This window comes from Schistocerca piceifrons, chromosome 8 (assembly GCF_021461385.2).
Source record: "Schistocerca piceifrons isolate TAMUIC-IGC-003096 chromosome 8, iqSchPice1.1, whole genome shotgun sequence".
In the NCBI taxonomy this organism is placed as follows: domain Eukaryota; kingdom Metazoa; phylum Arthropoda; class Insecta; order Orthoptera; family Acrididae; genus Schistocerca; species Schistocerca piceifrons.
The window spans coordinates 329,151,365-329,163,464 of record NC_060145.1 but is presented as its reverse complement, the minus strand read 5'-3'; the positions used below and the strand labels follow the sequence as shown (position 1 = coordinate 329,163,464).

General features: G+C 39.4%; 1 protein-coding gene across 2 annotated transcripts in view; it reads right to left on the bottom strand.

The window, feature by feature from the left end:
- The window catches only part of LOC124711129 (spermine synthase-like), a 68,833-nt gene extending 58,394 nt beyond the window's left edge, over positions 1-10,439 (bottom strand). The window contains exons 1-3 of one of the 2 annotated variants that reach the window (XM_047241024.1): positions 10,252-10,439; positions 9,940-10,160; positions 9,127-9,238 (exon numbers count right to left, since the gene is read on the bottom strand). In XM_047241024.1, the coding sequence (XP_047096980.1) occupies positions 9,127-9,238; positions 9,940-10,160; positions 10,252-10,312 (394 nt within the window). In that variant the 5' untranslated portion in view covers positions 10,313-10,439. The remainder of the gene's footprint in view (positions 1-9,126; positions 9,239-9,939; positions 10,161-10,251) is intronic. The other variant, XM_047241023.1, reaches the window with a different exon arrangement.
- Between the last annotated feature and the right edge of the window lie 1,661 nt (positions 10,440-12,100).

Here is a 12,100-nt window from a genome sequence, read left to right as displayed (position 1 = left end):
TAAAACATGGCGCACTGTTAATCCCTGACCACAAGGGCACTGCGGGGCTGGGTCACCGGAGAGCAGGTAGCGGTGGCTAAACCGGCAATGCCCAATCCGCAACCTGGTCAGAAGGACCTCCTCTCGCCGAGATGGTCGGGAGGAGGTTGTCCAAGCAGTTGGGAGCGGTTTTACTGCCCGGAGCTTGTTTCCGTGGAGGGACGACCAAGCATCCCACCACAACGACACAAGCCTCTTACATACATCCCCACGAACGTCAGATGACGGGACACAATGGGAGGCTGGCCGAGGCAGGAGGACTGCAGCCTTGGCTGCAGCATCCGCAGCCTCATTCCCAGGCACTCCTACATGTCCGGGAACCCACAGAAAGCTGACAGAACCACCATTAACAGCGAAAGAATGGAGGGACTGCTGTATCCGTTGAATCAAGGGATGGACCGGATAGGGAGCTCCAAGGCTCTGAAGAGCACTGAGTGAGTCAGAACAAAGTACATACGATGATCCTGTCAGATTAAAACTGTGTGGCAGACTGAGACTCCAACTTGGGACCTCTGCCTTTTGCAATCAAGTGACCTACTCTGAGCCACCCAAGAACAACTCACAACCCATCCTCACAGCTCTACTTCTGCCAGTACCTTTTCTCTTACTGTCCATACTTCACAGAAGCTCTCCTGCGATACTTAAAAGATCAGCACTCCTGGAAGAAAGGATATTGTGGAGACACGGCTTAGCCACAGCCTGGGGGATGTTTCCGGAGTTCCAGAATTTTCAAGTTTCAAGTGACAAGTTAATTGACAAGAGCTATATATGAGCTGCCCCTGTCACATACTTAAGAATTATCCTACAGCAGTTACAGCAGAAGAGAGACATAACTATGGGTAACATTACAAATGCTTATCAAGTTATGGTCAAGTAAATAATTTGTGATAAAACAAGTGTTCTAAAGTTTTGAACTGACGTGATAACGAATATTACAAGTCAAATAAAAATGGAACAGGTCTGTGGATGTAATTTTCGTGGAAAAATGGTATTTTCCTTAATTCTTTTGACACTGTCTTACAAAACATTAAAAGAAAGGGTCTGGCCACTGGATATATCCAAGAAAACTGAAAGAAATTCAGACACTGCACAAAGACTGCAAGACTATGGTCAAGCAAGCCATACTTACGTATACCCCCTTCTCTGGGGGAGGGGGGCCCCACAGAGGCACTTTGAGCTCAAAAGGATTAATTGAAATTTTACAAAGACAAAAAAGTCACAGATAAAACAAAGCTACCGAAAGATTAAAAAAGACAAAACTGAAACATGTTTGGGTAGAGAAGATGTACAACAGTATTGGTATTTTTAACAATGGAACTCAAGAGGCCTCAGGAAATTCAACAAGTCACAGTATTAGGGCAGATACTATCATACTGAAGGGAAAAATAAATAAATAAAATAAAATAAATCCTCATCGACTGAAAACAACACTTGTAAATCAATCATTTGTGCACAGTAAGCCAAAGTCTGAGGCAGAAGAAAACTACATGATGATCTATTCTGCAACAATATAATTAATTAAATCTTTTTAGGCTTCCAGCTGCATTACATTCATCACATTCAGTTGTCAGCATACGCTTTCATGACTAACAGGTGCACGGTTGCTTAAAAGCCCATGAAGACTGAATCACATGAAAGACTCGGGGAAGATTTTACTAAAAAAGAATGAATGGTATTTTATCACTTTCATAGATGCGTATGTTTTATATAATGAGAGCAGGTAACGAGAGAGAGAGAGAGAGAGAGAGAGAGAGAGAGAGAGAGAGAGAGAGAGAGAGAGACTGTGTGTCTGCCAATAATTAGGCTGTGTTAGTTTTTTCACTGACTACAGAGTACAAACAGAAATGCCAAGAATCCTAAGTATACGGAGCATTTAGTTTTGTACTTGTACGGTTTAATCTGTTATTACAATTTTCAACAAATGAATAATCTTTATAACTGGTTGAGTTACTTCCACTGTGCTCTGCATAGATGAAACACACAAGCCCCATTAGTGTCGAAGTCAGCAACTACAAGACATTTGTCATCCATGCAGCTGAAACTATACAGCACTTTGGTGCAAAGCTTCTATTAACTCTTCTCAATCCAATTATTATACCTGCTGCATTTTCCCCAACTCTTATTTATTTTACACTAATGGAAATGTGTCAGGCATTGCCCGACATTGGAGCTGTAGCGGAAAACTGTTATGTCTGATGTAGCCCAACAGTGGATCTGAAAGATGTTAGCCACAACAGAAAGCTGCTAAATGTGAAATAGATGAGGCCTTTTGAAATTTAAGGGCTGCATATTGCTTGCAGAAATTATAAATTATGTCACAGCATGATCCTCAAGACAGTTCTTAAATTACTTTTGCATGATCCTTTCAACCAATGTCTTGCAGAGGGTGAAATATAAGCTGTGAATTATGAAATTATGTTTTTGCTTAATTGGGCTGGTGGTGATAAATTAGAATTTTGACTGTAATGGGATATCTACTAACTTTATTTCACAGAGAATGTTTTGGAGAAGTTCTGAAAAAATGGAAAATCAGGCATAGTCTCAGCACCACATGAACTCCGCCAATATGTCTTCCATGAAAGGACATCAATTACAGCAACTGTTAACATGAATGTTAACTACCAGTACTACTTTCATATTAATTCGAGGCTTATTACAAGAAGCTACAGAGTTACTTATGGTTATGAAATTAAAACACGTAGGTATAATTGGATTCCATGGAAAGTATTCAGTAAATTTTGATGCGGATTTAACAGAGAGCTGAGGTAATGTATCTAGAGCCATTTTGCACACTTGTTACAGAAATCTGTGTTACAGTTACCGTGCTTTTACTTTATCTTGATAATCTGGGGTAAGCAAAGCAAGCTGCCTGTTTTCTGATGGTCACAACAGTATGTAGAAGGGTAATGATAGGTGTTGCTTTGGTTGAAGTTTGCTGTACTGAGCACAAAAGTGATCAAGGTGACAACACGTTGAACATTCAGTACAACTACCCACATCTCAACTCCAGCATGTTCCAAGTGTATCACTGTGTACCTGATGTAAAAAGGCTTCGCTCTGACAATTCATGTCTTAATTCCCTGGGTGCACATTATGTTTGTCTAGCGTCAACTACTTAAGCCTGAAGAGTTGTGTGTGTAGTAACAGTAAAAATGACAATTATGTATCAAAAATTTTTCATCATGGGTCTACAGGAAAATAACTTCTCCTGGAATCTTTGAGCAACCCTGTAATCTTTCAAAATGAAATGCATTTATCCACTGCACATCATGTTTGAACAGCTTTTGTAGAACTCCACTACCTTTAGAGTGTTCCTAACTTACCCCACTTCACTAGTTGCCTCTTTTTTGGACTTTCTGGATTGGTGCACAAAATCATTTGACAAATCTGCACCTCTATCACCACAGCACACTGCATGCAGTTCGGACTGCCATATAACAAGACTAATACCAGTATCGCACTGCAACACTGGCTCTATGTTGTAAGAAACGCTAAAACAAGACCAACACAGTATTTGGAAAGAATTTACTCCTACTTAAAGCTAAGAGTTGCAGAGGTACAGTATGAAATGAGTTGGAAAAAATATTATACTGCCTTAGTCCACACCAGGATTTAGCAGAGAACAGTCAGTTAATAGCATACAAAAATATGTGTTTACCATATAATGACTGACTATAGAGTCCATTCTTAAGGGAAATAGATCTATGAAGCACCTACAATTTCATGAAATTTATTGGCAGACCAGTTTCAAAGTTTTATAGCTCCATTATCGAAGCTCAAGAAGTGATTTCACAGATGCCATTACAATTAAAGCACTGGTCAAAGCTAACGACCAGTACCACAAATTCCACTTGACTCACATTTAGCTATTCCCAGTGGTTTCTTCCATACTGACTACACTGCAGCATTGAATGTTCCTGTATCATCAGATTTCCAACCTATGCTCCGTTGCTGCCTGCCCATACACGAGAGGCCACCAGGAAAAAGAATAATCAGATGTTTGGCGATAAACATAGTGATGGGTAGCTGCGCAACATTTCTGAAGTAGTTTATGGTTGCCAAACCAAGGATGCCGAGATGAGTGAAACAGTTGTCAACACCTGTGAGTAACATTCACCCCTCTATGGTAACACTGTCTCCATAAATAACTACCGCTGCACCCCTTCGATTAGCTAGTGCATTCTGGTGTCAAGCCACTCTCAACACTATGTCTATCCCTCCCAACTCTCATATTGAAAAGCCTACTTTTGGCTAATTCTCTGCCCATTAAGAGCTTGAAGTCTAGCACAACTGTGTCCAACGATTTGGAGCCACAACTGCATTCACAACTGTGTGAATCATTCTAATGTGCACACAGATAAATGACTTAGTTGTTCTCAATGAAACTTTTTACCGCTCATTACAAACGAGCTCTATCAATGGCAAGGGGATGGACAATAATGTGCCCTTAATGCTTTTCCCAATACACACCACAAACAAGATTTATATCTGGTGATTCAAGTAGCCACTGTAGACATTTCATGCTCGTGTCAATCAAGAAAATCTGACAGTTTCAGTTGTGAACATGAGGCCCTCATAATCTTGGAACATGCAATCCTGTTTCACTTGAGGAACATGGTCACCTAAAATAATTTCACCAATCATCAGGTACCTTTTCTGTGAATGTGACCCAAGGAACCACTGATAATGGAAGCATCTAGGCCAAAGTTGTACCTACAGCACTCTTAGAAGGCCAATAAAAGTGTGTATTGGATTTTACCACCTGCTGTCCTCCATGTCATGCAAAAGGGAAAATAGTGACAGTAAACTTTGTAGTCTACACCGCTCCTTGTACCACTGATGCCTCTATTTTGCAACTAATTTGTCAGTAGTTCAACTGTGAAGGTTTTGTTTGTGGTGTTCCAGTCATTGGCAATACTGCAAGATATATATATATATATCTCTCTCTCTCTCTCTCTCTCTCTCTCTCTCTCTCTCTCTCTCTCTCTCTCTCTCTCACACATACACACACACACACACACACACACTGATAAGCCAAAACAGTATGACCACAACTTTGGATGACACCTGGTGGTGCAGTGTGGCATGTTACTGCGTAACAGAAGTATGTAACTGGAGCAGACACAGATGGTGATGTGAAGAAATGGGCAGCAAATGGTGAAATCCATTGAGATAAGCAACTCTGAGAATGGGTAGGTTGCTATTATGCAGAGCCTGTGAACAAGTATCTAAAAAACGGTGAAGCTAGTCGAATAGTCACGTGCCACTGTTATAGAATTGATAGAAAGAGGTTGGAGGACAGTGAAACTACCACCAGGTGCTAAATGATTGAATGTCCACATTTCTAAACAAAAGTGGGTTTCGAAAGCTAGTCTGCTCTGTAAAGGTGGACAGACGGTGATCTGTGGCATCTCTGCCAGAAGAGCACAATGATGGTGCCTGCACCAAGTGTTTCTGAGCACACCATTCATCATACACTGTTGAACATGGAGCTTCACAGCAGACCACCCTTACATGTTCACATGGCGACCCAATGGACATTTATGATTGCTGTGGGCACAGGATCATCAGGAAACATGTCCGCTATTCGGGTAAATCACATTTTTGCTACACTATGTCAGTGGTTGTCTCCACAAGCATTGTCATTGAGATGAACGTGCAGTGTGTCATGGATGCAAGTTTGGGGCGGGGGGGGGGCGGGGGGGGGGGGGCGAGCAATATTACACTATGGGAAACGTTCTCCTGCACTTGCATGGGACCTGTGGTAGTAATCGAAGACAAGCTGACAGCTGCGAACCACCTGCCTCGCTTCATGCTTGATGTCTTCCCTGAAGGCATCCTCTTTCAGCAGTATAACTGTCTGTGCCTCAGAGCCAGAATGAACTACAATGATTCAAGGAGCATTATAGTGAACTCATGTTGATGGCTTGATGACCAAATTCGCCTGATGTAAATCCCATGGAACCCACTGGCTCTCTACTGGGAGGCACCACTGTGGACACATTATTTGTGTGAATTACATGACCTGTGTGTAGACGCTTAGTGCCACTTACCTCCACTAATCTACCAACAAACTGTCGGATCCCTGATACACAGAATCAGTGATGTATTTCGGTCTGAAGGCAGACACAAGCTATTGAGCAGGTGGTCATAATGTTTTGCTCAGCAGTGTGTAAAACCCAGTAACCACTTTTATGGCAGTAGCCCGATTAGAGTATCAATCCTCTAATTTTCACCTCAGTTTTGTGTAACAGTTGAAGTCCCTTCAAAAATTATGTTTACTATCATGACACCAAATAAAAAAACTAAAGGCTGCTATTAGATTAATGGCTTTTCACAGTTACACCACAATAATATTCCCTCATTTGAAGTCAGTGCGGTCTGACACGATAGTCAACACAACAGTTACAGATTTTTTGAAGATACAACACTTTCAAACACATTCTATTGTGTGTGTGGGTGGGGGGAGGGGGAGCGAGGGGTGGGTTAGAAACTGATAGTGCAGTACAGACGAATTATAAAAACAAAGAAATACCTACCAATTCCAACTGCTGTTTCACATGACAAAGTGGCAAACTTAAAACACCCATCAAAATTCAATATGCACATCATAACAAGAATTATACTTTTTCTCATATAAAATTCATTGGCTTCACCAACTCAAAAGCAGCCGCCTTTCAACCTAACCTACATGTGGGATTGCTACTGATTAGTCTGTCACCATAACCCACATTTCCAAAAAAATGTAGAGAAGCAAAATAAATGTCAGTGTTGGGTTTTACCTTTTGTTATGCCACAACATAATAGTGGGTCAAAGTCCAGTGTTGGTAGCTTCAACTTATTTTTTGTAGCAACTCAGCGAAGATGATGCTTTTGCTCTTATTATAATTGTTATCAACCGACTATATTTTTTGATAATTGTTTTTATCATTTAAGACCAAAAACTATGGTGGTACATATATTACCATTGGACCTTTGACAGGTATTCTGTTATAATGAACAGTTTTTATTTTATGTTTTCTTTTACTTTATTTAAAAAAATATTTGTTACTCATATTAAAGTTTACTTACCACAATGTGAACACAATCCTTGAAACTTTAGCATGCAATAATAAAGGTGATACAGGTCACAATAATGTATATAGCAGAAGCCAATCAACGTGTTCCAACAATAATAGTGATCCGATGACACACAGATTGTTGTAGCAGTTTTCATACACTTGGTGCGGCGTAATACTACAAGATGTCAGGCATAGACAGAGCTGGTAAGGCATATTCCCAAAAGTTTGGGACACACTTAAGTTGGTGGTAAGAATGCTTTCCAAGGACCACGAATGACAGATTAATTTTGATAAGTAAACCTCCCAAGCACCTTCTAGAAACTATTTTGGTGGTTACTTCCCAATAACCATAAACCCACTATTGTTTTGTGAGATATACAGTTCCCACAATCCAGAAGGCTATATTTCACAACAAACAAACTACAGTTGGTGCAGTGGACTGCCTCCAAATGCCAGTAGCGTACAGAAGTGGTAACACAGGTATCCTCTTAATGCTGTAAAGAAATACATGCAGTGCGAAACTTATCTTCCATGGCACACAAAAGTGTTAACTGAGAATTTCCAGAAAGTGTTATGTCTATTTGAGACTTAACAGTTTGTCAGTCCATGTAAATCTATGCCAGTTTCAAAAGCTGCTGAATTTCTGCTTAGAGGTAGTCAACAGGTCCACTTCTATTCAGCATTGATAATGCAAATTAAAAATGTTGTCACAGTGTTCACTATACACCTTAGTTTAACATAGCTGTTCATTAGTGCATTCCAGGAGAAATCTGCAACCTTTTTTAATGAGGAGTATTTGGATAGCAAAACATATCTTTATAAGAAACTGAACAACAGGATAAATGAGCTAGAGAGTGAATCTTAATGGTGTGTCAGACAGATCTGTAGTGTAGCCCAAGGTGTAGGTTAGGTTGAAAGGTAGTATGTGTAAGAGTTGACAAAGTCAATGAATGTCAGTGCCCCAAGGTTGTGGTAATAGAATGACCTGTATAATAGCCTAATGTTTATGTTCATACTATATTTAACATACTCTGTCACAAAACAAACTGGAAGGCAAATTCCGAAAACAAACTAGGTACAACTAATGAACAAGTCTCTGATGAGTATTGTGATGCCTATTATGTACGTACACTGTACATAATCTATGAAAAATACCTAGCAGGGTCCACAACAAAACTTCTGCCTCTAATTATCACCTTCCAGACTAACCTAGATCTCTCACTATCTCATAGACAACATCTTTTTCAGTAGTACAACCATCATTTCTTTAACTTAAATGATTTGATGAGTTAAAAAATAGTGAAACATTTACAGTGACAGTAGATAAGAATTGCACAGCAATCAAGAGTGCATCAAGGTTAAGGAGGGTGGGGGGAGAGCAGAAGGGCGAAAAAAATTAAAATAAAAAATGCCTTGCATAAAAATCACTGAAGATTTAAGAATCCGATTTGGCCATATGAAAAATGTAGCAAAACTTCCCAATCACACACTCTTAGGTTATATGTTCAAATCTGTGTTTATTCCGCATGCAAATAATTCATCCTGCATAAGTTGTTACCCAGTTGATAACAGTGCACATTTCACACACTTTGCATTAAAGGTGCAGATAGACAACTTCACAATCCCTTCAAGTCTGCTGAGACATCTGCGAGATTGTCTGCAATTCTGTATGTGTAAGAGCATTTATTTGGCACCATATTAAGAGGTTATATGAGACATATACCAAGGCACTGAAAGAAAATTTAAGTATTTGATTCCAAGCAGTCTGATAGTAACTATGAATTAGCATCTGCTGAAATAATCTGTTTCAGTAATCCTTTAGCTGATTACCATATTTCATTGCATATGCATTGGGAAATTAATATGTATGCTGTATTACAATTGGTGTTGCCCATTTATGGTGAGGAAGTCACAAATTTCCCCACTTACGTAAATCATGATCCCAGAAGTGCGTAATTTCTACTGAAAAGTGGGCATAAACAAGCATCCAGATGCAAGATCGGTGAGGCACCCAAGTGCCTCTTACCTGAGGTAGTTAGGTAAACGTCGAGGGCAGCTCCACGCTTCACGGCCGGAAATGCCTTGCTACGGGAGCTACCTAGCTTGGCCCGCAATCTCGTCTCCAAGCCCCGCACGTGCTGCAAAGTGCAGGGGCATTAACAACATAACCCTACGTGCAGATCCAATACACCCTGGTGAGTGGACAATACTGTCATTAGATTTATGACAAATGGCTAGTTGTATTACATTCAAGAATCAAGTAACTTTGACAAAATGCCCACTGTTAAAGATTATTCTTTCAAAAGTATTAAAAACAGGTAGAAAATTTCATGTGAGAAACAAATACATTACAGTAACACCTTATTTTTCTTTTACATGATGCAGAAATAAAAGGTATAGGCAGCTTCTTTGATGATTTCTTTAAACTACAAAGGACTAAACAAAGAGGTTAAATGGCACATAAGAATTGCTGCTGCCAGACTGGGCAGGATAATGAACAAAATACTTCATTGTCTTCACAGCTCTTGGTGCTGCACTCAATGACTGAAGGACCTGTAATGGCATTAGGAAAAAGGGGGGTTAAGGTTAACAATGTTTGAGGCTTGAGATGGACCCTTCCATATCTATGTATTTCCCCCCCCCCCCCCTCATGACGTTACACCGGTAAGTAGTTATCCGTAAAAGACAGTCTGAAGTTTCGTCAATACTGGGTACCACATACTACTGCAACTTTGAACACATGCTGCGAGAATTTATCGTAAAATAATAATTTCATTTATTTAAGATGTGTCAGCCTGAGGTCCTGAAATACTAAAACAAGTTCACGTCATTGGCTTACCTCGAATGTCAACAACGGTTTTTCGTTGTCGTCCTTGTAGTATTCTATGTTGCACGCAACAAGACCTTTATCAAAGGTTCTCACCGTAATTAAACTGTTTCTGTCTGCTTCGTACAGGGACACAAACGTATCACCAATTTCAAGAGAATGTTTGAATTTTAAAGAAGGTAGGTAATCCAATAAGACGCTTTCCACATTTTCTTGTAGTAGCTTTCTTTCGTCTGTACAAAAGTAAAACAATTATAATGAATAGCCTGCTTATACCACATGAAAAACTTCATAGCTCGAACGAATTTTCGTCCCTCGGATTACCTTTATTTGTGATAGCTGAAGGGTTGACAGAGAAGTCTAAAAGAATCGTGTTAATAGCCATATTTGAAAGAGTGGTTGGTGTACGGAATCAAATCTTGCGTCCCTCTAAACTGCTATGCGCAAGGTAGTTCTTATTCCGCCGATTCAAGGTTAGCCCGCCGATAACCTACGATGTTTGGCCAACCAAAAAAAAAATTGTTATGTAATTCTGACGTCAAAGATTCTATCTTGAACTGAATTTGGGACTGTTTTCCCATGCCTGCGTATAGCACTGGCGGGAACTTGAACAGATTTTGACTTTTGTTTTATTTACTTCTCTTTATTCATCCAAGAATCATCTCACACTTGTCAAGGTAATACACTGCAAATCAATAGGCCAAAATATACAGCACACAGCGTACTTAACACATTTTATGAGGTTAGGACAGGTAGCATTTACTAAAGAAGAAGACGTTTATACACAAAATATATCTGAAATCGCCTGTTTGTATACAACACTGTTGAGATATGATGCAGTACGGAAAGTGTCGTCCATATGTTACAAAACATAGAAAGATACTTCTCATAGAAAATATATGCATACAAACGCTTCAAAACGTTTATAAGGCAATACGGAAACTAAGTTTGCAATCGGCGCGTTACCTGATGGGAGTGTCTACATAGTTTGCGCGAATATTAGAGCTGTTTTACCTGGCCCATAATTCTTTGCAAGTGTCAAATAACCGTTTCTCAACAGAGCAAACTTTTTCACGTTGGGGAGGTTGTTTAACGGAAACTATAGCATCAATTTATGTTCTTACTTATGCAAAGTGTAGGATTCTTCTTTATCCAAATGCTATGGTACTTTAATCATTTTCGGTTTTACATATTAGACCTCTTTTGTGGAAGAAAACCATCACATGAAAGATATGCAATCTGTTACGAAGCCAAAAGCATATCATATAATAAAGACTAAAAATGCATAAAAGCAGAAGATCCATTTCTGTAACATGAATGAGCACAGTGACAATAGGCTAACTTATGTTAGCAGAGTAACTTGCTGTCGGTATCTAATTGGGAAGATCAGATTTATTATATGCACATTAGCAAAACAAGAACATTTTTATTAATGTACATAGAGTTCTATAAATCGATGCCTGCACTACAGGCTGTAAAAGCAGAAAGTTACAAGAACAGAAACATAACCAATGAGTGCCATGAATTTTTACTAACAAAATGCAGAGAATATAATAGAATCAGGCACCTTTCCAAACAGACTAAAAACAGCACTGGTTACACCCATTTTTAAGAAAGGTGACAACAACAAAATAGAAAACTACAGACCAGTCTGAATCCTTCCTGTCTTTTCCAAAATAGTTGAGAAAGTTATACACAACAAGATTATAAACTTTCTTAACAAACACAAACTGATGTTCGAAAATCAAAATGGATTCCTAAAAGGAAAATCAACTAGCACCGCAGCTGCTCAACTAATTGAAGAGGTGTTAGGGTGTATCGAAAGCAAGGAACATGTGGCAGGTGTATACCTAGACCTGGAAAAAGCCTTTGATTGTGTGAATGTTGACATCCTATTAGACAAGCTAGGGAACATGGGCATTAGAGGAGCTGCTTATGACCTAATAAAGTGTTATATGAGCAATAGAAAACAGTTTGTTCTACTTAAAACGGAAAGTGGTGTCTACAAATCAAAGATCACTTGCATAAAATATGGTGTGCCCCAGGGCTCGGTGTTGGGCCCCCTTCTCTTCTTGATCTATGTAAATGATATTAAATACTGTACTATAAATTCCAGTATTGTTCTGTATGCTGATGACGCATTCATTGTGTTTAAAAAAGGAATCATGTAATG